Source organism: Portunus trituberculatus, chromosome 31 (assembly GCF_017591435.1).
Source record: "Portunus trituberculatus isolate SZX2019 chromosome 31, ASM1759143v1, whole genome shotgun sequence".
Lineage (NCBI taxonomy): Eukaryota > Metazoa > Arthropoda > Malacostraca > Decapoda > Portunidae > Portunus > Portunus trituberculatus.
Window position 1 is genome coordinate 234,122 of NC_059285.1, and position 27,500 is coordinate 261,621.

The 27,500-nt window shown below is 43.6% G+C and overlaps 1 protein-coding gene and 1 long non-coding RNA gene across 2 annotated transcripts in view; one reads left to right on the forward strand and one right to left on the reverse strand.

The window, feature by feature from the left end:
• Nucleotides 1-12,705, reverse strand: part of LOC123511629 — a 97,329-nt gene extending 84,624 nt beyond the window's left edge. The window contains exon 1 of the long non-coding RNA XR_006676874.1: nt 12,541-12,705. This is a non-coding gene — a long non-coding RNA (uncharacterized LOC123511629). The remainder of the gene's footprint in view (nt 1-12,540) is intronic.
• A 3,221-nt stretch (nt 12,706-15,926) lies between these two features.
• Nucleotides 15,927-27,500, forward strand: part of LOC123511658 (neurotrimin-like) — an 18,936-nt gene continuing 7,362 nt past the window's right edge. Inside the window, exons 1-2 of the mRNA XM_045267712.1 lie at nt 15,927-16,692; nt 27,419-27,500. The exon at nt 27,419-27,500 is cut by the window's right edge and continues 52 nt beyond it. Of these exons, the coding sequence (XP_045123647.1) occupies nt 16,602-16,692; nt 27,419-27,500 (173 nt within the window). The 5' untranslated portion in view covers nt 15,927-16,601. The remainder of the gene's footprint in view (nt 16,693-27,418) is intronic.

Consider the following 27,500-nt stretch of genomic DNA (forward strand, 5'->3'; position numbering starts at 1 on the left):
GTAAGAGGTTGCTGGAAGTCATGCTACCTGCAGCCTTAACCGTCACACTGAAAGGTCGCTAACAACACTCTATACCCTTCATTATTATATTATTTTTGCTACTTTATATGGAAAAAGATGTAAATGGGAGTGCACCGTCTCACTTCACATCTTCAGTACTGGGACACATTTTTATCTTGAGACTTGTGTACCATTAGACCATTTTATTGACATTAGTAAAGGGTCTATGGAGGTCAGAAGATTAATGGCCACAGTCTTCACTATTTTAACACCTTCAGTACTGGGACACATTTTTACCTTCAGATTTGTGTACGATTAGACCATTTTATTGATGTTAACAAGGGTCTTTGGAGGTCAGAAGTCTTCACTATTCTAAACTCCCACGTAAGCTTCTGAAGCTGTATAAAATCACCAAATAGTAAGCAGAATGAATACGAAAAAATGTCAAGGAACTCAAAAGGGTTAAAGGCCCCTGACTCCATTATTTTTGTTGTCTTATATGTAAAAACTGCAAATACATAGTTAGCCTGAACACTTTTCCTAGTCTCTTACTTCATCATTTTGTTTATATACTTTGTCCTTGTTATGGTGTTTGCTGCGGAACGTAAAAAGTAGTAAGCCAAAGCTGTGACCATAAAAAGTTCAGCACCCTCCATAGTCCACAGCTTTACTATTTTGTTTACCCCTTCAGTACTGAGACACATTTTTTATCTTGAGTTTTGAGTATGATTAGACGATTTTATTTGCATCAGGAAGGCTCTATGGAGGTCAAAAGATTAATGACCAGAGTCTTCACTGTTCTAATCCAATCATATTTTTTTAATCTGAAGCTGTATAAAATCACCATATAGTAAGCAGCATAAATATGAAAACGTTCATTTATATCATGAAGCACACAATCATAGCTCATTCTATTAACCTAACCTAACCTAATCTAACCTATACAGCTGTGATGAACAGTGTACCTGCCTCATCTCATGTCTTTTGATACACCCACGAGCCCCAGTCAGTCTTCACGGGGCCCAGTCAGTCTTCACGCAGTCTAGTCTTGACCCCACCCCAGCCTTCACGCACCACAATCTTCACGCACCCCAGTCTTCACGCACCCCAGTCTTCACGCAGCCCAGTCTTCACGCAGCTCAGTCTTCACGCAGCCCAGTCTTCACGCAGCCCAGTCTTCACGCAGCCCAGTCTTTCTTCACGCGGCCGCCGATCACGTGACACGAATGGAATCTAAACGGAATTTCCAGACGTCAAAAAATCTGCCTCCTTTAAGCTCACACAGGAATGCTTTGCCCTGTTAATTTTTTTTTCCTTTTTTTTCTTTTCGTCAACGCCATCATGTTCCGGCTCTGATGGCAAACCACAACACACACACACACACACACACACACACACACACACACACACACACACACACACACACAGACAAAGAGAATTTAACTCGGTCAAAAAACATACAGATTTTACAAACTCTCACTCTCACTCTCTCTCTCTCTCTCTCTCTCTCTCTCTCTCTCTCTCTCTCTCTCTTGACGAAGGCTGGGTTGGTGAAGGTGGGGAGGGGGCGCGGTGCCGTCATCCATCACCCGCTAATCTCATCTTAATGAAGTTTCTTGAGGAATAATTCTGCTGGACCAAGAATTACTCTGGTTTGAGGCACAGATAAAGAGAAAATGGAAAGAGAGAGAGAGAGAGAGAGAGAGAGAGAGAGAGAGAGAGAGAGAGAGAGAGAGAGAGGACGGCAGACAGTTATGTGCGTATATAAGGTAAAATAATACAACAAACACAGCAAAGAGTAAATAGACAGATATACATACAGACTGCAGTTGTCAGATATCAAGTAGCTTACACACACACACACACACACACACACACACACACACACACACACACACACACACACACACACACACAGCCTAAGGACATGATCTGATTGACTGACTGTACGACTGACAAGAAGTAAAGGGAACTATTACAAAGAGTTACCATAATTCCCGTCAGTGCAGAAGTGTAGTATGTAAGCAGCGGCTCGATGCTCGCTGGTTCACTGGTAGTACTTGCCTGCTACTTGGATGACTGGCGCTCGAGTCCCTACCAGGTTATTAAAGGTTAAGTTAGGTTAGGTTAGGTTAGAGGATTGTCATTCGAGTCTCTGTTAGGTTGTTAAGGTTAGGTTAGGTTAGAGGATTGTCACTGAGTCCCTACCAGGTTGTTAAAGGTCTTCATTGATTGGCCACGCTACTGTCCTGGAGTGTGGAAAGTCACAGCTTTGGCCAGAGATCAGTGTCTCGATTAAACTGATTCTCTCTCTCTCTCTCTCTCTCTCTCTCTCTCTCTCTCTCTCTCTCTCTCTCTCTCTCTCTCTCTTTCATTTTTTTTTTTTATGAGTGCAAGTAATAGGCTTTCTTCTTTCCCCACAAACACAAGTTCTTTTCCTTTTCCTTTTCTATTCCATGTGATTTTTAATATCACTTCTCCTCTCCTCCTGTCCTGTCTCTTCCTCTGTTGCCTCCTCCTGTATTCCTCTTCCTCCTCCTGCTTCTCCTCCTCCTCCTCCTCCTCCTCCTCCTTATCTATACTCTTATCAGAGGCATACGAAACAATCAGACTTCTCAGCCTTGGCTCTCCCAGTCCTACATCACACAGCTGGCAGTCGTGCGCTCCACGTGTCACTCAAGACCTGCTGGTGAATTACACACCAATTAAGTGTGCAAAATGTTCTCAGAATATGCCAGGCCGCAATCTTTGTTCACCGTGGCGTCATCAAGGGCGAGGCAAGGCCGGACCACGATGGGATTGCTTCAGCTTACGTCCGGCTCAACCTCCGGCTCAAGATTTGTTGCCCCGAAAACAGGGTTGTCGATAGCCGCTTGAGTGTGGCGGGTGGGCACCAGGCTGGCTGGCTGGCTGGATGGATGGATGGCTAACCGGGTGGCTGGCTGGCTGACTAGCTTTCAAAATGGCTGGTTGACTGTGTAGCTGACTGACTAGCTATCTAGCTGCTGGTAGGCTGTCTGGCTGCCTGGTAAGTTGGCTGACTGACTGGCCGAATGGCTAACTGGCTGCTTGGTAAGTTAGCTGACTGACTGGCTAACTGGCTGACCGACTGGCTGGCTGACTAACTGGTGAAGGATACGGAAACTGTTCTTCGGTAACAATAGCAGGTGGATTTTTAACAACAGTATGCCAGTCACCAAACATTTACCAATCAGAGAGCGTAACCTCGGCAAGCAGACCAGGCGAATGAATCTGTTCACTACATCTGGAGAGGAGGCGAATGGAAAGAAGGAAAACAGCACAAAAAAAGTAAAAAACAATTTAACAAACAAAAATAAGGAGGAGAACAAGAAAAATCAAAGTTAGACAAGAAAGGCGTTGTGTGCAGGTAGAAACACGTAGACACACCACGTCTTTAGTCTCTAGAGTAACCAAAGTAAGAGAAGGAGCAGCAGAGAAGCGGAGACAAGACATGGAAAGTGTTGTAAGTACGTAGAAATAGAAGACAGGTAGGTGGAAGGTAGTGGGGGGAGGGAGATTAGGAGAGGCAGAGGCTGTGACACGCATCGTCCCCTACCAACCCACCTCTTGTCTGGCCCGAATGGTTTAGGACGCATTCTGGACTCATAAACCTGGCGTGCCCTCCGTTTTGTCGTAGCCACGTTCCCTGAGGACTACTAAAATGGCGGTAGTGGTGCGATGACAACAAAGGGAGAGGGAAGAAAGGGAGGAGAACAGGAGGTAGCAGGACAGTGAAGCGAGAGAGAGGTACCGCTGAGGCAATAGGGAGAAAATTAATAGGAAGAGGCAATAGAAGAGAAGTGGTGGGAAGGTAATGGGAAGATCGTGAGGCGGTAGAGGAAAGGTGTTGGTGGTAATGGTGAGATGGCGAAGAGAGGCTGTAGAGAGACGCCACAGTTACAGATGCCAACACTTGACTCCTTACCAATCCTGGCCATATCATTCCTTAGTAGTAACGTCAGGTAGCCACACACCAGGTGAAGGCTGTTGTTTTCCTTGCTTTGGTTCAACCACCTCAAACTTTCAACCTTTAGTCTCCACCAGCTTCATCTTCCCCTCCTGGTCCATGCCCTGTCATACACACACACACCATGAACACACACACACACACACACACACACACACACACACACACACACACACACACACACACACACACACACACACACACACACACACACACACACACACACACACACACACACACACACACACACACACACACAATCACCACCACCACATGAACACACCCACATGAACACACACACACACACACACACACACACACACACACACATCACCACCACCACATGAACACACCCACATGAACACACACACAGACACACACACACACATCACCACCACCACATGAACACACACACCCACACACACACACACACACACACACACACACACACACACACACACACACACACACACACACACACACACACACACACACACACACACACACACACACACACACACACACACACTAACACCACCACATGAACACACCCCACATGAACACACACACACACACACACACACACACACACACACACACACTAACACTAACACACCACATGAACACACCCACATGAACACACCCACATCAACACACACACACACACACACACACACACACACACACACACACACACACACACTAACAACACCAACACCACATGAACACACACACACACACTAACACTAACACCAACACCACCACATGAACACACCCCGACATCAACACACACACACACACACACACACTAACACCAACACCACCACATGAACACACTCCCACATGAACACACACACACACACTACCACCACCACCGCACGAACAGAAACACGCACACGAACACGCACACACACGCACACACACACACACACACACGGACACACACACACAAACAAACAAACACACACACACACACACACACACACACATACACAAACACATGCGCGCGCGCAGCACCACACACAGCCACCCACTCACCCACCGGCCCTCACACCCTTGGGCCGGGAACAGGGTATCCAGCGTGGAGCTCCCCCCTTGATGACGTCACATATATACGTGACTTAATTCATTTTGAAAATGAGAATTCCCAAAAAGACAGCTGGGCAAGAATGCTATAGAAATTCCGACTTGTTATCAATCAAAACAAATCCTAAAATATAAAGATATTGCCAGGATGAGGAATAATAAGAATATTTCAAAAACATATTAAATAAAGTATTGGAACTTCGACACAATTAAAAACAATTCTAAAGTCCACCAATTTCATTCAACAGGATCGATAACGTATCTTAAAAATTATGACCATCATTTCGATATATCAAAACCTGGCAACACGCTGGATTAAGAAAATAAATATTTAAGAAATGACGTGTTTTGCAATATTAACAGGGCTTCAAATCAATCTTAAAGTCCACATATCTAACTTATCAGGAGCCCTACACACTTTTTCCATCATAAACTATTCTTTGAGAACACAAACACTTCGCTACAACCTCAAATAAAAAATCATTCACAGCGGGGGTAAAAATTTAACATTTTTTCGCCCTCATTTAAGTCATAAACACCCTCTAATTCACCGTACTTCACTCAACTCAAGCATGGAAGATACGTAAAACACTGCCAACTATCATTAGAAATCCTTAAAAGGTATTGTGACTCGAAATAAATGAATTGAGACAAATATAAATAATAGTGGAAGTCAACGATCTGTGACCGGCAGAGCATTCTGGCGGGAGTCGGTGATGACGTCACAGCATGGGGGCTCGTGACGTCACGTCCCGGTCAACTTTTCCTTACTGGGCCTCTATGACATACAAATCAGGCTAATGCGGGTATATTTCAACTACGGACATGAAAGATTAGGCCTATGGCTCCACTTTGTGACCTGTCTGACGAGTAATAAGTGAGAGATGAGGCAAATAATGGTTGAGAAACAGGTGGCGGCTCAGGGGATCGGTTTATCTGACGTATCGAAGGCTTGGATTATTGATTTCTTTAAGTATCTGCAGATGTTAGTTCACTGACATGTTGTCCTGGGGATTACCAACGTTGGGTTATGACATGACAGCACCGTGAAATGATGAGTTACACTAGTATATTACTTATGTTAGCCAAAGATTGTTTGGCAGCCGATATCTCCGTGTTATCAGCAGACACCCACACACTTCTGTCCGCTTTGTGTCTTCAACGATGTATGAATAGTGAACCTCTGATTACCGAGAGGCTACACAAACACTATTCTCTTCCTTGCTATCACTATTATTAGTATCTTCGTCTTCACCGATCTCACGTCTGTCTCACCGCTGGCGTTGTGTCCCGCCAGGCTGCTCACACACAAACTAATGGCAGCGGCGTGGGCACCGGTGATCACTTTTCACGGGAGGTGTTTGGCAACAATAATAAGATAAATTTGCCAGAATCAACATGAATACAATAATGTCTCCATATATATATATATATATATATATATATATATATATATATATATATATATATATATATATATATATATATATATATGACACCAACAAATAGGTACACCCACATGTATGTATGTATGTATGCCCGTTCCCTACTTAATATAGCATCTTTCCTACCTATATTGAAAACAAAACTGACATCTGTCATCCTTCTTTCATGGCAGTTGTCATTGGCTGCAATCCTTTCTGACGTAGCCCGACTGGCCTGCCTGCCTTCCATCTTTCTATCCCGATCTTGGATTACCAGGTGTTGCTACTGAGAAATCATATGGCCAGAAGTGGCGGGGAGTCAAGTGCTGGTGTGTGTACATTAACAGAGAGGATGAGCGGGCAGAACAGGAACATCAACCGGGAGTCAAAGAAACACACGCAATAGAGGGTTATAAGGAGATAGCAAGGAAGTAAGGCGAAGAAAAACAACAACAACAACAACAACAACAAAGAAAAAAGTAAATAAACAAAGACAACAAAAACAACAACAGAAGAGAAGGAAAAATGGAAGAAACATCAACATACTATGCAGGTCTTTTATAACATACTGCACCAATATGATCCTTCTCAAACACCACCACCATCACTACCAGTAACTCTGGAAAACACTACCATCACCATCACCATCACCATCACCACCACCACCACCATCACCATTATCACCACCACCACCACCACCACCACCAGTTTCTTGATCCCATCCTTCCCTCCTTCCCTTTATCCACCCTTCCCTAGTTCCCTCCTTCCCTTTTTTTTCCTCCATCACCCTCCTTTCCCTTCCCTCCTTCCCTCCTACCTTCCCTTACTTCTCTCCTTCCTTCCCTTCCTTCCTCCCCTCCATCATCCTCCTCCTCTTCCTTCCCTCCTTCCTTTTTTATGTTGTTATGGTGATTAACATTTAAGGAAATTTAGAAAGTTAGTGCAGTTGAGTTTCTTTCTTCCGTCTCCTTCTTCGCCTTTTCTTTCTCCTCCTCCTCCTCCTCCTCCTCCTCCTCCTCCTCGCAAATATCACGGTGATCTCAAGATGAAGAGAATAAAGGAAAATGAGAAAAGACAGTAATAAAAATCCTGGAGAGAGAGAGAGAGAGAGAGAGAGAGAGAGAGAGAGAGAGAGAGAGAGAGAGAGACAAAGAGAGAGAGAGAGAGAGACAAAGAGAGAGAGAGAGAGAGAGAGAGATTATTAGATCGTTGTTGTTTATTTCTTATCCTTATGTTTTCAGTCGTTTTGTAAAGCTTAATCTCTCTCTCTCTCTCTCTCTCTCTCTCTCTCTCTCTCTCTCTCTCACACACACACACACACGGAAATATTTGAACAGTACAGCGGCATAACTCGACCTAACATAACAGTTCAACATTAATGAAGTTCGGGTGTTCGCGGCAGCTGCGTCAACATAAAACGTACCTACCGCCCAAACCTCAACGGGAAGGAGGAGGAGGAGGAGGAGGAGGAGGAGGAGGAGGAGGAGGAGGGGAGTGTGTGACCAGTGTGTGTGTGTGTGTGTGTGTGTGTGTGTGTGTGTGTGTGTGTGTGTGTGTGTGTGTGTAAAAGAATGGCAATCAAATGGTGTTTTCAAGTGCTGCGTAAAGAGAATAAAAAAAATTGGTGATGACAGCAATAATGGTGATGATGATGATGACAAATGGCTGGCTGTGTTTAACCCCTTCAGTAGTGGGGTGCATTTTTTACCATGAGTTTTGTGTATCATTAGACAATTTTATTCAGATTAGCGAGGGTCTATGGAGGTGAGAAGATAAATGGCTGGAGTCTTCACTATTTTAATCCGCCAGCTATGTTTCTGAAGCTGTACAAAATCACCAATTAGTAACTAGAATAATATATGAAAACACATCATAGTACTGAAGGGATTAAATACAAAGAATAGAGAGGCCAATGTGACGATTTTATTCAGATCACCAAGGATCTATGGAGGTGAGAAGATTAATGGCCACAGTCTTCACCATTCTAATCCCTGACTACGTTTCTGAAGCTGTTTAAAATCACCAAATACTAACCAGAAAACACATCGTGGTACTGAAGTGACTAGATACAAAGAATGGAGAGAGCAATGAAGAAATTATAATCTGATGGAGCTGAAATATTGCGTAGATAGAAAACAAAGACTTCTGATTGTGAATAGTGACTGAAATCATCATAAAAAACTACAGCGATTCTAAATGATGGTGTTTTATATCTACCAATGAACACAGTGATGATAATGAACGAGTATAATAATGACGATGATAGTAATAAACAGCACTGCCAAACCAGCAACGTGACTGCTCATCTCAAATCCATTTAATAATTTTCTGATTAACATTGCAAAACGAGATCAGTGTGTGTGTGTGTGTGTGTGTGTGTGTGTGTGTGTGTGTGTGTGTGTGTGTGTGTGTGTGTGTGTGTGTGTGTGTGTAATGAACTTGTAAAATCCTCTCCTGCACAAACGTTACGCGAGAGAGAGAGAGAGAGAGAGAGAGAGAGAGAGAGAGAGAGAGAGAGAGAGAGAGAGAGAGAGAGAGAGAGAGAGAGGGGTGGGGGCGAAAGGAAGCCTGAGCGTAACGGTGCCATAAAAACAGTTATTTTTCGTAATTAACACTGAATGGTAATGACGTCATCAAAGAGCGGAGGCTTATTTCACTGCTTTACTTTTTCTATAATGATTGCCTGATATCACCCAGAGAGAGAGAGAGAGAGAGAGAGAGATGAAGGATGGAAGGGAATAAAATGAATAAAGGAAAAAAATTAAGAAAAAAATAGATGATAATAATGACGAGAGAGAGAGAGAGAGAGAGAGAGAGAGAGAGAGAGAGAGAGAGAGAGAGAGAGAGAGAGCTGGGGATATTACACAGCGATGAAAATTTTGCTCTCTCGCCTTTCCTTTTCTTCCTTTCATTTTTTCCTCTTCACTTCTCCTTTAAACATCACGATCTATTCTCTCTCTCTCTCTCTCTCTCTCTCTCTCTCTCTCTCTCTCTCTCACCTATCGACCAACCATGCTTGATTTTTCTTATTTTCTTGTTTTTTCATTCATTATTCACTGTCTTTCCTAAATCTGCGACCTTCATGTGTGTGTGTGTGTGTGTGTGTGTGTGTGTGTGTGTGTGTGTGTGTGTGTGTGTGTGTGTGTGTGTGTGTGTGTTTACCGTCATGGGTGCTGTATGTGTGTGTATACATTGTAGTGTTTGTGCGTATGTAAGTTATGGCAATAGTAGCGCTACCCTGAATCAGAGAGAGAGAGAGAGAGAGAGAGAGAGAGAGAGAGAGAGAGAGAGAGAGAGAGAGAGAGAGAGAGAGAGAGAGAGAGAGTAAATCGGCATGCAAACACCAGGCAAATCTTTTCTCATTATGGAAGAAGGTGGAGGAAAAGTCCATTTCGAGATTAATTAGTTCATTTTTTTCCCAGGTAAACACGCGCTGAAGGAAGAGAAGGAAAAGGAGAGAATGGCCAAGAAGAGAACGAGGAGGAGGAGGAGGAGGAGGAGGAGGAGGAGGAGGAGGAGGAGGAGGAGGAGGAGAAGGAGGAATTAAGGGACAAAAAGAAGAAAAAAAGGACAAGAAAATAGAAGGAAATGGACGATGACGAGATAGGGAAGAGTTAAAAATGTGCGTGAGAGAGAGAGAGAGAGAGAGAGAGAGAGAGAGAGAGAGAGAGAGAGAGAGAGAGAGAGAGAGAGAGTGTGTGTGTGTGTGTGTGTGTGTGTGTGTGTGTGTGTGTGTGTGTGTGTGTGTGTGTGTGTGTGTGTGTGTGTGTGTGTGTGTGTGTGTGTGTGTGTAGTTGATGAATACTTGAATCAGTGAAGAAAAATTCATTACGTTCTATAAAAGTCTCTCTCTCTCTCTCTCTCTCTCTCTCTCTCTCTCTCTCTCTCTCTCTCTCTCTCTCCATTGGCTGACACGCAGATCTCCCGCCGCTGACTTTACAGGTGTCACCGTGATTAATGACACTCCCCGCTCTCCACAAAGACCTTTTAGCACATCAAACTTTTCAACGCTGCCTCTCTCTCTCTCTCTCTCTCTCTCTCTCTCTCTCTCTGTGTGTGTGTGTGTGTGTGTGTGTGTGTGTGTGTGTGTGTGTGTGTGTGTTGCATTGTTTACACTTTTCTGAATGGATGAGAGAGAGAGAGAGAGAGAGAGAGAGAGAGAGAGAGAGAGAGAGAGAGAGAGAGAGAGAGAGAGGGGAGGCAAGTGGTTAGAGTTAGATGGAGGTGATAGGAAGGAGGTTAGGTTAGGTTAGGTTAGGTTAGGTTATGTTAGGTTAGGTTAGGTTAGGTAGAAACGAAGAGAGGAAGGATGGGGAGGTGGATGTGAAGTGGGGTTGAGAAATGTGGCGTGGCTTAATAAACGTCACGAAATCTTGGCAGTGATATTTACCTATTAAAATCCCTTCAGTTGACACATGGCTCCTGGTAAATGTTAGCTCAGGAAGGCTGTTTCATCAACTACTGACCCGCCTGTACATATTTATTGACTTATTGAAGCGGTAGTAGTAGTAGTAGTAGTAGTAGTAGTAGTAGTAGTAGTAGTAGTAGTAGTAGTAGTAGTAGTAGTAGTAGTAATAGTAGTAGTAATAGTAGTAGTAGTAGTAGTAGTAATAGAATAGAAAGAGCTATACTTATATGAGTTAACCATGAAATATTAGTTTTCTATGATCTCACTTTACATAATTTTAAAGGTAGACTATACTAAAAGTTCCTACTTCTTTATGTTGTATCTCAGTGAATAAGCTGACGGTCTACGAGTACTCTTATCTTATTCAACGTGACAGTGAAAATTTTTCCTTCCATTGCAGTAAAATTGAAAGTTCTGAATCGCTGGATGGTATATTAGGTATATTTGTACTCTCTCTCTCTCTCTCTCTCTCTCTCTCTCTCTCTCTCTCTCTCTCTCTGTGTGTGTGTGGCGTAGATATAATGATAGTAGCGATAGTTTTGTAGTTGTTATGATTTAGTTTTAGTGAGGAAGAAAATAATGTGTGTGTGTTTCACTGTTTGATCTGCTGCAGTCTCTGACGAGACAGCCAGACGTTACCCTACGGAACGAGCTGAGGTCATTATTTCCGATCTTCGAATAGGCCTGAGACGAGGCACACACCACACACCGGGACAACAAAGTCACAACTCCTCGATTTACATCCCGTACCTACTCACTGCTAGGTGAACAGGGGCTACACGTGAAAGGCGACACACCCAAATATCTCCACCCGGCCGGGGAATCGAACCCCGGTCCTCTGGCTTGTGAAGTCAGCGCTCTAACCACTCAGCTACCGGGTGTGTGTGTGTGTGTGTGTGTGTGTCGGGGCTTAGATCCTGCCAATGCTCTCGGGCACCAAGGAATTGTTAAACGCTATCTTGTTCCACCGGCAAGCTGTCTACCTAGAATTATTGAGCAAGATCACGTGACTTCAGAAATTGGAGGATGAGTGGAGCAAACTTGACACGGACACCAAACTTCAAGAAGTACCAAGCATGTTTCAGCAGATTCACTCATTAACAACTCGTTACAAATGACAAGTGCAGTCATCCCTTGATCATGTCTTACCACAAGGAATGCTCCTCACATATTAATACGATGAAAAACACAGACCCAAACAGCCTGGAGACCGACAGTGTCAGAGAATGTACATAACAGTACTGACGAGTTCGTACCGTGAGCACTAACTGGCTCTCTTCATTATTACGACAATCAAACCATAAATACGATCATTTTGGTCAAAGAAGTACAATATTACAGTTTCACAGTCACTGGGGCCCTGTGCCTCGTGACCTGCCTCGTGCCTCGTGACGCGTCTCGTGCCGCGTGGCTGCTGGGTCAGGTGAGCCCGCCGACCTAAGCTACGTTGGATTTTTAATAGGTTATCTAATGACCAAAAGGATTCACCATTAAATTTGGGAGAGGAAAAAAATCAAGAAGTGCTTTGTGGAATATAAAGATGGCTCCATATGAACACCATGAGCAAGAGAGGGAATGGGTGCGCAGTGCCATTACCGCCAATACGTCATGAAAGTTCAAACTGGGGTACTCACCAGTCTGTGCCTCGTGGTGACGGAGTGTTGTGCCCCGCGCGTCCCTCTGCTCTCTTCCTAAACACTTCACAGCACTACGCAAATGTAGATAGTTTCAAAACGTCCACTGTAACACACAGTAAGACAGAATAGCATGGCAGGAACACTGACACCCGTCACTCACAAACACATGTGACTGATACTGACAGCGCCACCGCCAGTGAGTCCTGACGTACGATTCAACCCACCAGGCAGGTCGCCAGCCAGGCAGGACAGGGTAGAGTAGGGCAGGGCAAGGGAAGCAGTGGAGCCACTCAGAGATCTCAACTGAAAAAAAAACATTAAAAACGCCTATGTATTATTTAGTATTTATTAGACTCAGTTGTTTAACAGTAGCAAAGAGGCACTCTTTGTATTGTATGAACTATGAATGTAGCCGCCATGATAGGCTACAGCGGACTCGCATAGATGAGTGTATGGGTTTTTTTTTTTTTGCTTTTATTGCACCGTGATGGGCTACCGTCTGGAGACGCCTCACTTTACTTCCTGGGTTGACTGGTTCCTTCGTTTTTATTGGACCATAATATGCCATTATATGGAGACGTCTGTCAAACACTGACATGAGTGGCTTTGCCATGGAACGTGGCACAACAGTGTGACACGAGTGAAGCTGTGCAACGGATTCATGTGAGCTGGGCACGTACAGAGACAGCCCTTCTATCTAGTATACACCAAGGTAAAGAGAAATCTCCACCTTGGTATACTCTGTACAGTATACAGAATCCTTGTTACTGTCAACAAATCTGCGCGGCAGCGCGAGAACACTCCCGCCACATTTTGAAGGTAAAAGTATCGTACCGGATTATGATGGCCATGGCTTTCTGTATTTCCAAGCTGACTTTATCTAGTTAACCCCTCAAGTCTGTACTAATCCAGTATAGACTATAATCTTCCTTTGATTCTATGATTGTCACTGCAGACTTTACAGCGCACTGTGTCATGCCTATAGTGTCTAACCTACACTACAAGCACTGTACCTCGGTCATGGGTTGCTTGCTTTACTAAATATCATACTTTAACATTCAACATACATCACAGACTTGACCAGCACACACATTGCTTATTTTAACCAAGCCACAAGTACAGGCCTGGATGTGCTACTCCCCTCTAATGAGTGTCGGCCAACCACTGTGGGTTGTGCGGCGTACAGTGCTACTCGGCAAGCCACGGCGCTCTTTGCTGGCTCAAGTGCCACACAAGCGCCTGCCTATACACAGTGCCGGCCAATCCCTGCACCCTTAGCCACCTGCTTCTCTCGCTAAGGCACCCAATAGAGGCAGGAATACCAAGGTGTCACTCAGCGTGTCACAGTGACCAGAGCCTTGGCACTCGAGGAAAAAGGAACTGGAAAATAGCGAGATTTTTAATCCAAAAGAAGAGAAAGCGACATCAACATCACCATCAACAACAACAATAATAACAACAGCAACACATTCATCAATAGCCAACGACCCCTTAAATAGACATCAGATAACAACATGAGCGACAATCAGTCAACGAGACAGAGTGAGCCTCCAGAAAGGTTAATCCTACGCCCGCTCCTGGACTAACTGACTGGACTGGAGTGAGGTGCGCTGCAATACACTGGTCATGGGCATGGCGTGCAGCGACACCAACCAAACATTACGCAGCTTTGTGTGTCATGCTGCCATCTCGACATTATAGGAAATATCATGAAGAGTTTCTGCCGCTATTATCACAATTACAGACTGATTGAATTGTTTATTTACATTCACTGCAAGGCAATGGCTGTCTTGAAGTAGAAAGACTGTGTGTGTGTGTGTGTGTGTGTGAGAGAGAGAGAGAGAGAGAGAGAGAGAGAGATTGACATCGTTTGTCCTACTTCACAGTAAATCTTGTACATTTACTCTCTTCCCCAATCCCCCCTCTCTCTCTCTCTCTCTCTCTCTCTCTCTCTCTCTCTCGTACACCAGCACCAACCATCGCATTTCTTTCCCTCTGGTTTTGGCCTCGGTCTTGCTGAAGGGGTGTGGCGACATTTTTCGCTCCTCCTCCTCCTCCTACCTCCTCCAGCTCCTCTTCCTTCCCTTAGAATAATAAACAAAGTCGCGGGTAACAAACAATTCATCTCCACCTCCCACCACCAGCCAGCTCACACCAACAAGAAGCGCAGGACACGAGAGCTAGGGCGCCACTATATAGATAACGACCGGGTGGAAGGGGAACTTCTCTAGATCTAAAGGGGAAAACATGCCACTAACTCCGTCCTTCCTGAACCTTCTCAGACCTTCTTCTCAGCACTGTAGAAGGAAGAGTAACCCAGGGAACTCATGGAAGACACGCCTCGAACTTTGTCTTTCTCCTTCGCTGATTAAAAGAAATGAAATAGTGGCGAAGAGATGTGGTATATAGTACTTTTTCGTTCAGCACGTGGTGGGTCTCTCTCTCTCTCTCTCTCTCTTGGCTTTTATGAAACATTCCTGCAGTAGGTTGTGAGGCAGCTGCTGTGTGTGTGTGTGTGTGTGTGTGTGTGTGTGTTGCCAGCGAGTGCCTCAGGAAGTGTCTTAAGTGTTCAGTGTTTAAATGGCTATGTCTTCGTGTTTCTATTAATGCAAGGGCGACAGAATTCTTCACTAGCAAACGCATTAATCAGTAGAGAATTAATCAGCATAGTAGTAGAAAGAAAATTACAAGACGAATGGTTTTAGAGAATTAACAGACTTTAGTTTTTCCATTTCACTTCTTCGCCTTCTTCAGTAGCATAAACGTCATGATCATATTCTCTCTCTCTCTCTCTCTCTCTCTCTCTCTCTGCAAGGCACGCACAATGCACATCCATCACCTTCACCTGCATGATATCAATAGGAATTTTTCGTCTCTCTTTTCACCATACACTGTTATCCCTTCCTTACCTGCCCTCTGCCACGCTAGTCTGTGTGTGTGTGTGTATTCCGCAGTCAATATATATCTTTCTTTGCATAACTGAAATTTATCAAACACACACACACACACACACACACACACACACACACAGGTGGATAAGTACACAGGAGCGACCCCTTGGGTTTATTCTAACAAATGGCATATGTGTCTGCCCTCAGTGTCAGTGGAAAGGCCGTAAGTCAGCCTTGGCGTGGTTGGCTGACACGAGACACCGATCAGCCAGTCAGCGGGCGAGAGGCGGCAGGATGAACGAAGAGCATTGCCATCGACCCACATGATGTTTATTTACTCCGAGTTTGACGCTGATGCTTCTCTATAGAGGCTGTTCCTTGCGTGCATCAGCGGGGGGAAAGGTGAGGCTAAATGGCTGGGGAGTGGAGGAGGAGGAGGGGAGGCATGGGCAAGGAGGAATAATGGCGGAGTGATTGGCACAGTGGAGACGCTAACTCGTCTTAGAGTGAAGACTGAAGGCTCGCGGCTTGCTAGTGCTGCGGTGGAAGTGGTGCTGGGACTGCTCCCTCGTCATTCTCTGCCCGTACGCTGTCGGGAGAGGAGGTCGGCGTTAGTGGTGGTGGGGGTGTTGTACTGCCGCATCTACCCTCAACTCTCGCCATAGCTAGTACTTCCATAGACTCTTTCTCTTTCCCTTGATCTGCTCCCCATCTATCGGTAACACTACAGTTATTATTACTACATCTCTTCACCGTTCCTCGAAATTGCATCGTCTTGTCTCCATCCTTTCCCATGTAAGCCTCCCTCCCAGCATCCTCTTAGATCATCTCAGCAAGTTGTTATCATTCATTCAGCCGCTGAGTCGCTCCTCACCTATACCACTGTCAGCAATACCACCACCACCACCAACAACATCATCATCATCCATCTCCTGCTACTACTGATTACTGCTGCCAATACACTCTACACTACTACTACTACTACTACTACTACTGGTGCTGCTACTACTACTACTACTACTACTACTACTACTACTGCTACTGCTACTTAAACTACCAACACCCTCGGGACACACTTTACAAATCTTCATCTTCTACTACTACTACAACCCTCCATGCGCCCCTTACTTTCCCTGCCGAAGAAGGTCTTCTGAAGGTGCAGCAGCCATGGCGTCCCTCTGGCTCTTCACGCCTCTGCTGGTGGTACTCTTGCTGCTGCTGCTGCTGCTGCTTCCTCTGCTGGCCTTCGTCAGTGCGGGTGAGTTAACACTTCGCCAGTTGATTTAGTAGATAAGCAGATCCCAAGGCAGAGTAATTAATACGTGGATTAGCAGGAGAGTCAATTAGTCAGTAGATCCTCAGGTGTGGTCAGTAGAGAAGTGAGTGAATCAGTATTTTTCAGCAGGTAAATCAATAAGTTGTTTAGCAGTTAGTGGGTGAGTTGGTGAGTCAGAATGTTGTCAACAGTAACGTTACGTCAGTGGGTGAGTTAGCAGAGACGTCAGCAGGTCAGTGAGTCAAGGTGTTCTCAGCAGGTCATTCAGTAAGTGTGTTAGCAGGAGTCATTGAATCAAGGTGTTCATAAGCAATTCAGCAGGTTAATGAGCAGGTGACTTGGCAGGATAAGTAATGAGTAGGTGGGTTTGTAGGTCACTTATGACACTGAGGTGACTTCCCAGGTGAACACGCCAACTAGTCAAAGTTTGGTTTCTTATTTACTTATCTTTAATATTCACTAAATTATTTACTTCTATCGTATTTATATTGTTTTCCTTGAGAATCAGTGAAGTTTTTCCTTGTGATCGTTAATGTCTCAGTAATTCAACAGCAAAAAAGGCAGACAATGGCTAAATCTTATCTATCTAAATATTATCTATCTATTTCTTTATTGATGTCTTTGTTCTTCCCACGCCTTTATCTGGAACTGTAATTTTCCTCCAAGCAAGAAGGAATATTGCTGCAAAATTATCACCTCTCTCTCTCTCTCTCTCTCTCTCTCTCTCTCTCTCTCTCTCTCTCTGATGGGCATACTTACATTATTCTCGGTACCTTATATTCTTTATTTTTTTCTTTCTTTCTTTTAATGCACGTCATAAGCGTATCACTCATTCAGTTTGGGAGAAGCAGAAGCCTGTACGTCGCTGGTCAACAGTAGCTAGTAACATGCTTTGCTCCATTCACTCCTCTGCTTAGCGTCTTCCCCCATACAGTCCTGTGTTCCTGGACCTATTCACACTCACATTCCAAAGCTTACATACTCACTAAACATATAAGAGGAGTTAATATTGAAAGGAGAATTGCATAGATGTACTAAAAATCATTGTTTGAATCTCCACCACATACAAATGGCTTCATTCAGAGTAACGCAGGCTTTGAAAAGGAGTATTCTTTACGCTTCAGGTGAGAGATTAGCAACACTTTTATGTATTATGAACTGGAGAATATTAATTGTCTGGAGAATGCAATGCAATAAGAAAAAAAAGGATAAAAAGGTGGGGAAAAAAGAGGAAAAAAAGAAACAAGATAGTAGAGAGAAAAAGAAAAGCAAACAAAACAATAAAAGAAATATGAAATATACATAAAATGTGATGAGAGAGAGAGAGAGAGAGAGAGAGAGAGAGAGAGAGAGAGAGACATAGTACGAAGCGTTTCTGAATACATGCAAGAAGGGAAACACTGCAACCACGTACCACTTCTGACTAGGATTCTACAATACGTGACTTCAGATATAACAAACACCAGCATTAGTGACTCATGTGGCAATGGATATGGACTGTAATGATTTTGCTTACCGTGAAGAATAGACTTGCCAGGCTTCCTCTGATAGGCAAGACTTGTACTATAGATGTGTACAGGACAGTGTATTTATTAAGAGATTCGTGAACAGCAGTGTGTCTATATTCCAATTAACTCATCTCTTCATTAGTGGCGCATATTTTCACCATGAGTTTTGGGTACGATTAGGTAATTTTATTGACATTAGCAAGGATCTATGGAGGTCAGAAGATTGATGGCCAGAGTCTTCAATATTTTAATCCTCCAGTTGGTGTGTAAGCTGAAAATACGAAGGAATTTCACAAGCGTTCTCTCTCTCTCTCTCTCTCTCTCTCTCTCTCTCTCTCTCTCTCTCTCTCTCTCTCTCTCTATCTATCTATCTATCTCTCTCTCTAATATTTCTTTTAATTTTCCTGCTTTTCTTTTCTTTCTCTCAACCATCTTGTCTCTTTTTTCCTCTTTTATCTACCTCTTCTTTATTCTTCGTCTTTCTTTTCAACAGATTCCATTTCTCGATTCTTCTTTCACATTCATCTTTTTCCTCCTCCTCCTTCCCTCTTCTTCAATTTACTTGCCTGTTTATTTGTCTATTATAAATGAGTTCTCATATTGTGTGTGTGACAGTTTCTTTACTTGTTCTCTAAATACCAAGGAGAGTAAAAAAGCGGTAGTGGTAGTAGTAGTAGTAGTAGTAGTAGTAGTAGTAGTAGTAGTAGTAGTAGTAGTAGTAGTAATAGCAGCAGCAGCAGCAGTAGTAGTAGTAGTAGAAATATAACCACATTACCGTAATTAATGTCACTCTTCACCTTATTACATATAATTTACACCCCCATAACTTACGTATCCACTTCCATTACCTGGAGAGAAAAGAAAAAAAAACCTGATCGATTGACAGTAAGGAGTGAAGGAGTGAGCGAGGTGAAGTGAAGTAAAGGAGAAGAAAACGATAAAAAAAGGAATGAGTGAGCGAATGAGTGAAGTAAAGGAAAAGAAAACGATAAAAAAAGGAGTGAGTGAGCGAGTAAGGTAAAGGAGAAGAAAACGAAGAAAAAAAGAAGCGTTAAAGAGTCCAATAAGGCGAACGCGTCAGGCTGCAAGGAGAGGGCTATTATTATGAAGTGGCGACCCGTATGAAGCTTCGCCTGTCCGCTTGAGCGAGTGGTGAAGCTTCGAAGCCTTGTCGAGCTGTTTCATCTCCTGGCACCGAGCGCTCACCTCTCCTTGCGGGCGTGAAAATTGGATTCCTAAGTGATAAAGGGAGGAAAGAGAGAGAGAGAGAGAGAGAGAGAGAGAGGAGGTGTGTGGTCTCAGTATCCATAATCCATAACTAACTGTATTTTTCAAGGTAAATACTCATTTTGACTGAGTATAGTGTAATGTATAATGTATAGTATAGTGTATAGTGCAGTATGTAATGTATATAGTGTGTGTATGTATAGTGTGTGTATAAGGTGTGTATAGTGTATAGTGTGTGTTGCGTATAGTGTAGTGTATAGTGTGTGTATGTATAGTGGGGTTCATCATTACTTAGAACAGTTGGCGTGTGTATGTGGTAATAATTGTCGTCTTAGTTCCTCCTCTTCTCCTCCTCCTCCTCCTCCTCCTCCTCCTCCTCCTGATCTGCTGCTTCAAATAATTGTCTTGGCCTCACATTGTGTCCAATTTGAAGTCAATGTGTTTTGTTGATTCTTCTTCTTCTTCTTCTTCTTCTTCTTCTTCTTCTTCTTCTTCTTCATCTTCATCATCTTCTTCTTTCCTATTCTCTCTCTCTCTCTCTCTCTCTCTCTCTCTCTCTCTCTCTCTCTCTCTCTCTCTCTCTCTCTCTCTCTCTCTCATGCAAATTTTTCTGTTCTTTACACACACACACACACACACACACACACACACACACACACACACACACACACATAATAAATCACCATTAGCATATAAGTGCAGGTGGTGTGTGTGTGTGTGTGTGTGTGTTGGGGTAGAGGAAGTTGCTATTATAATCAAGTCACTGCTAACACGCGATCACCATTATCACCACCACCACCACCACCACCACCACCACCCTTACTACCACGCCCTCCTCCTCCTGTTCCTCCTCTCCATCACCATCACCATCACTATCACTATCACCATCACTACCCCAACGGAAGTAACTCAGTAAAGCGTTTAGTGTGTGTGTGTGTGTGTGTGTGTGTGTGTGTGTGTGTCGCCCCAAGAATCAACCGCGACAAATAAATGTTTCTGTGAGTGTGTCGTGGTGTGATGGTTTATGAGTGTGTGTTTCATGTATTACCTTTACGACTCCTTTGTTGGAATCTGTCGGTTTTTCTATATTCATGGCTAGGACACCTGGGACATTCATTCACTCACTCACTCACTCACTCATTCATACTGCAGCCACTTACTCACTCACTCACTCACTCGTTCACTCATGTACCCATCCCACTCACTCATTCACTCATATGCCCCACCCTCTTATTCACTCACTCAATCTTATACCCCACTCACCACTCACTCTCACTCACTCACTCACCTAGTTGAAAATTACGCACTTTTTCACCGATCTTTCCCCTTCAGTGGCATTTTAGATCGTGAAGAAAAGGAATATGAAAAGAAAAACTGGGAATTATTTGAGTTAGAGAAAGACGAACAGGTAGGCAGATTCATATTCTCTCTCTCTCTCTCTCTCTCTCTCTCTCTCTCTCTCTCTCTCTCTCTCTCTCTCTCTCTCTCTCTCTCTCTCTCTCAGACAAAGGAATTGATAGCCACACACACACACACACACACACACACACACACACACACACACACACACACACACACACACACACACACACACACACACACACACACATTCGGACATATAAACAGACACGAAGACGAAGAGAAAAGAGAGAATCGAGAAAGGTCACATCAGGTGTTGGCTTCAGGTTTTCTGTTCACCTTCACCACTAACACACACACACACACACACACACACACACACACACACACACACACACACACACACACACACACACACACACACACACACACAGAAGAAGAAGAAGAAGAAGAAGAAAAGAAAAGAAAAATCAAGAAGCCAAAAAAGAAATGTGTGTTGTAAAGGTGAACATCAATATTCCATCGTTTGAAGAAATAAAAGTTAGGAAGATAAAATAAAGAAAAAATAAACGGTACAAAGATGAAAAGAAGAGTGAGCCTTGAATAAGTTAAAGAACAATGTTTAATAAAAAGAGGCCGCATTAAAACAAATGGTAGTGGTGGTTAGTGGTAGTAATAGTGGTGGTGGTAATAGTAATAGTAGTAGTGGTAGTTGTAGTACCAGTAGTAGTAGTAGTAGTAGTAGTAGTAGTAGTAGTAGTAGTAGTAGTAGTAACAATAGTTGTAGTAGAGAGAGAGAGAGAGAGAGAGAGAGAGAGAGAGAGAGTGTGTGTGTGTGTGTGTGTGGAGGAAGGAGGGGAGTTGGAAAAGTAAGGATTTTGTGGATTGGTTCTGATGCAGGAGAGGAGGAGGAGGAAGTGGTGGTGGTGGTGGTGGTGGTGGAGGGAAGCGTGTTATTAGTTGTATGATTGTTTCTGAGCGATTAGGCACCGTGCTGGAGAATCTTCTCTTCCTACTCCTCCTCCTCCTCCTCCTCCTCCTCCTCCTCCTCCTCCTCCTCCTCCTCCTCCTCCTCCTCCTGCCGTTTGCTCCTTTCCTCTATTCTTTATTCTTTTATTGTGTCTTGCTTAGATTATTATTATTATTATTATTATTATTATTATTATTATTATTATTATTATTATTACTACTTATTATTATTATTATCATTACTATTATTATTATTTATCTATTTATTTCTGATTGTGTGTGCGTATTTTTTTTTTGTCAGTCTGTCAGTCTGTCTGTCTGTCTGTCTGTCTGTCTCTGATAACCTGTCTGTCTCTTTGTCAATCTGTCTACTTGTATGTGTGTCTGTGTGTCTGTCTGTCTTTGTTGTATCTTTCTGTGTGTGTGTGTGTGTGTGTGTGTGTGTGTGTGTGTGTGTGTGTGTGTGTGTGTGTCTCTCTCTCTCTCTCTCTCTCTCTCTCTCTCTCTCTCTCTCTCTCTCTCTCTCTCTCTGAGGCAATATTTCCCTCCAGGCTCCTCAACTTCCCTCGTCTCCCTGAACTTCACTCGTCGCTGGGAGTCTTTCCTTCCAGTGACGTTTAATATGACGAGTAAAAAAACGCACCAAATTGAACGAAAAGTAGCAAATTCCTGCGGGAAACACTTATTTTTTCACGGTTCCTCTTGGCTCGTGCGATCATCTTATTTTGCTTCCCCTTAATCACTGTCACAGGAAAGAGAATATGAAAAGGTAAAGCGTTCCTGGATTAATCTCTCTCTCTCTCTCTCTCTCTCTCTCTCTCTCTCTCTCTCTCTCTCTCTCTTAGATCATACTAGTTTTTTACCTTTTCTCTTCTTCTATTTCTCTATTTCTTTTTTTTACATTTCCGTTACATTTTTTTTTTTTCCTTTTTTCTCTTATTTCTTTCCATTGCATGCCTTTATTTTTATACTGTACATTGTTCCATAGATCTCTCTCTCTCTCTCTCTCTCTCTCTCTCTCTCTCTCTCTCTCTCTCTCTCTCTCTCTCTCTCTCTCAAGCATTTCCCTCTATCTCTTTCCACCATCGATACCTTCCCTCCATTTCTCTCTCTCTCTCTCTCTCTCTCTCACTCTCTCCTTTCCTCTTGTCCTCCCCACCCTTGACCCTTCCCTCTATGTGCCTATGTCATATTTCCTCCTAGTCTCCTACCTTCCTTCCTTCCTCTCCTCCTTTCCCTTCTTCCCTCTCCTTATGCATTTCCTCGTTTCCTTCCTATCCTTGACCCTTCCCTCTGTCTGTCTGTCTGCCTGTGTCGTATTTGCTCCTACCTTCCCTCCTTCCCTCCTTTCCCCACTCCTTCCTCTCCTCTATCCCCTCCATCTCTCTCTGCGGTATTTCTGAAGGTCGGAAAATAAAGGGAACGTAGAAGAGGTTACTGTCACCTTTCAAACTAATCCGCAGACTCCACCCCTCGCTTCTGTGAATATTGATGCCCACAGAAGGAAAGGAGAGGAGACACCAGGAAGGGAGACAACAAGGAGGAAAGGAGGAAGGAGCAGGAGGAGAGACGTGCAAATGGGTAGAAATGAAAGGAAAAGATGTTGGGAGGAAGGATTGGATGCTGAGAGGAGGATGAGAAAGAGTAAAAGGAGTACAGAGAGAAGGAAGGAAGGTTGAAGGGAGAGGAAAAGAAGGGGAGGTTGAGAGGTAAGGAAAGGGAGGGGATGCTAAGATGAGGAGGAAGGGAAAGAAAGAAGGAAGGTGGAGGGGAATCTTCTTTTTCTTCTCCTTTTCTTCTTCTTCCTCCTCCTCGTCCTTCATTTTTTTCTTTTTCTTTTTTGTTCTTTTTCTTTTCTTTCTTCTTCTTCTTCTTCTTCTTCTTCTTCTTCTTCTTCTTCTTCTTCTTCTTCTTCTTCTTCTTCTTCTTCTTCTTCTTCTTCTTCTTCTTCTTCTTCTTCTTCTTCTTCTTCTTCTTCTTCTTCTTCTTCTTCTCCTCCTCCTCCCTCCTTTTTCCCTATCACTCTTATTCCTTCTTCTTCTTCTCCCCTTTTACTTTTTTTCTCATATTTTCTTTTCTGCCTCCCCCGTCACACACACAACAGAAAATAAATAGACATATAAACAACGACACGAATAGACTAACATCTCTCAGACATGCAAGGGAACTGGCAGCTAAGTAGGCCTTTTTTATAATGAAAAAAATATAAAAGATGAATATAATGAAAGCAGATAAATTAAATGAAAAAATAGATTAGGAAAAAGATGAAGAAAAAATAGATTTTGTGGAGAGAGAGAGAGAGAGAGAGTCGCATCACATCCTTTAGTCTCACCACCTTTCCCTCATTCACACTTGCCCCATCAACCCATCAGCCCATCAGCCCTTCAGCCCTTCAGCCCATCAATCCATCAGCCTCACCGCCCACGCCTCGCCTTTACGAGCATCCTCTTCACGCCCGTCGCGCGCTCCAGGTAATTAATAAGATGACAGGGGCGTGCTCACCTCAGGCATTTGGTTCTATCTCCATTTTCTCACGTCTCTTAACCCCCTCTCGATCCCATCCCCACCCCTCTCTCTCTCTCTCTCTCTCTCGCGATTTTTTTTTTTCATTGTAAGTCTTGGTTTAAGATTTATTTGAATATTTTCATGTTGCAAGCGTGTGTTGGTGGTGGTGGTGGTGGTGGTGGTGGTGGTAGTGATGATGATGGTTGTTATAGTAGAAGTAGTGGTGGTGGTTGTAGTAGTGGTAGTGGTAGTGGTTATGGTAATGATAGTATAGTAGTAGTAGTAGTAGTAGTAGTAGTAGTAGTAGCAGTACTAGTAGTAATAGTAGTAATATTAGTAGTAGTAGTAGTGGTAGTAATAGTAACAGTAGTAGTCGTAGTGACGGTGGTGGTGGTGGTGGTAGTTCGTGGTAGTGTTGGTAGTAGTAGTAGCAGTAGCAGTAGTAGTAGTAGTAGTAGTAGTAGTAGTAGTAGTAGCAGTAGTAGCAGTAGTAGTAGAAGTAAGCTAAGAAGAAAGAGAAGAATGAAAGACATTTACAAGGAAGCGAAGGAGCGAATGAAATAAAGCAGGAAAGAAAGATACAAGAATACGAGGCTTGGAATCTCGACACCTCGCAGGCATTACGTATGATCGCCCGACGCTGACAATAAGTCCAATAAAAACATTACGTGGCAACTCTAGGGAGGCTGGAGTTGCCATGTAGATAAATAAGGCCATTCCCTGTGCCCGGCTGCTCTGAGACTTTGAGAGATGGGGAGTGTGTGCGCCCTTCCTTCTGCTACACGAGGGAGGAAACTCGGGAAAGGCTTCAGTGTGCCCTTGGGTACTGAGACAGAAGAAGGTGGTGTGCTGGTTCTCCTTCCTGAACTCTCTCCACACTGCCTCCCTTATTCTCAACCTCTTCAGTACCAGGACGCGTTTTCATATTCGTTCTGGTCACTATTTTTGGTGATCTTATACAGCTTCAGAAACATATGTTGGGATTAGAATAGTAAAGACTCTGGCCATTGTTCTCTTGACCTCCATACACCTTTCCTAATACAGATAAAATCGTCTAATCGTAGAAAAAAAAAAAATCATGGTTAAAAATGTGCCTCAGTATTGAAGAAATTAAACGTTTCTGCTACTTTTCTCTCGCCAAATGAGCTGGTTTTAACCATTTCTGTACTGAGATACATTTTTACCTTGTGTTTTGGGTACGATTAGACCATTTTATTGCCATTAGGAAGGGTCTATGGAGGTCAGAAGATTAATGGCCTACAGTCTTCACTATTTTAATTCCCCATATAAGTTTCTGAAGCTGTATAAAATCACCAAATAGTAAACAGAATGAATATGGAGGCTCATGTTTTTTAGGGCATATTGAAATAGTTTGGCATGTTTTTAGGGCATTCTAGGACAGTTTGGTATGTTTTAAGGCCTTTTTAAGACAGTTTGGCTATGATAAGACCCTTTTATTGACATTAGGAAGGGTCTGTGGTGGACAGAAGGTTAATGGCCACGGTCTTCACTATTTTAATTTCCACATCAGTTTCTGAAGCTGTATAGAATGACCAAATAGTAAGCAGAATGAATATGGAAACGTGTCATGGTACTAAGGGGTTAAACGTTTCTGTGGCTAATTTTGACAAGTGAGCATGTCATAATGAAAGTTAATGGGTTTTTGTCAAGGGTGTTTTCATGGTTGTTGTCACAGTTTAACCCTTTCACTGCTATATGAAACCATTAACCCCTTGAGTACCATGACGTATTTCCATATTCATTCTGCTTACTATTTGGTGATTTGATACAGTTTCAGAAACTCATGTAGGAGATTAAAGTAGTGAAGACTGTGGCCATTAATCTTTTGACCTCCATAGATCCTTGCTAATGTCAATGAAATGGTCTAATCGTACACAGATCTCAAGGTAAAAATGTGTCCCAGTACTGAAGGGGTTAGTAATGCCAGAATATTCTACAAGCTATTTACAGAAAAGTTGTGTATTGAGGAGAAAATTGTTTTTATTTTCTTAATGTCTGTGTAGTTCAAAGACTGAAGGTGAAGACAGAACAAGTAAAGTTTTTTCATATATATATACAATTAATTATCTTCTCCTTTCTTGGTTTTCTGATTTTGCCAAGTATTTCTCTCTCTCTCTCTCTCTCTCTCTCTCTCTCTCTCTCTCTCTCTCTCTCTCTCTCTCTCTCTGAATGTGTGTGTGTGTGTGTGTGTGTGTGTGTGTGTGTGTGTGTGTGTGTGTGTGTGTGTGTGTGTGTGTGTGTGTTTTGTATTGTCTTCACGTTTTGTTCTTGAGGAGAGTCGATGCTATGGCTAGTGTGTGTGTGTGTGTGTGTGTGTGTGTGTGTGTCCCCTTGTAATGTCTCTCTCCCGCAGGACAAAGTGATATCGATGTGCCTTTAGTAGGGCGTGAACCTGCGTCATAAATCCCCATGTGTGCCGCGCCTGATACGCCACCGGGAGGCTGTGGTGGCCCGGGGAGAGAGAGAGAGAGAGAGAGAGAGAGAGAGAGAGAGAGAGAGAGAGAGAGAGAGAGAGAGAGAGAGGTGACAAACAAGCAGATAGACAGACACCAAATAAAGACAAATCATCACATTTAGACAGACAGACAGACAGATGGACAGCGAATGATCCTCTGCTCTTCTCGTACTTTACTCTATCACTATAACTCTTCCCGCCTGCCCCACGACGTTAATCTGGCCCCTCCACCCACAGCCAGCGCGAGAGGGAGGGTCAGCGGGCGGGCGGGCGGGGCAGCGGGCGGGCGGGCTGGAGGGAATGTGAACAGTTGTATGCAGGGAGAGCACCGCCGTCCCTCACATATCTCTTCATAACAAAAGCTATTGGGACCCACCGCTGTGCTGACTCCCACGTTTTCTTCACCCGGGATACCATTGTTCGAGCGGAGACTATTGCGTTTCCTCCCGGTGCTCGCGTTCACCGGGAGGGATTTTTTTCGGTGATGCATCAATTTCCTGTGTGTTCTCATCTCCTCATCAGCGACAGTGCCTGCTTAGATGTCCTCACTGTCCGATACTCTTAGAAAACGTTCCTGATTTCTGCGTCTAAGGTCCAGGAAAGGGAAAAAAGTGTAGGAGTGACGGGAGAGGAAGTGAGGCTTATCAAACTTTCTTTTTCTCAGATGAGGGGTCAAGCGGGCGCATCAGCCAGAGCCCCGCCCCGCCAGACTTCGCGCATCCTGCTCACAACATGACGGCGGTAGA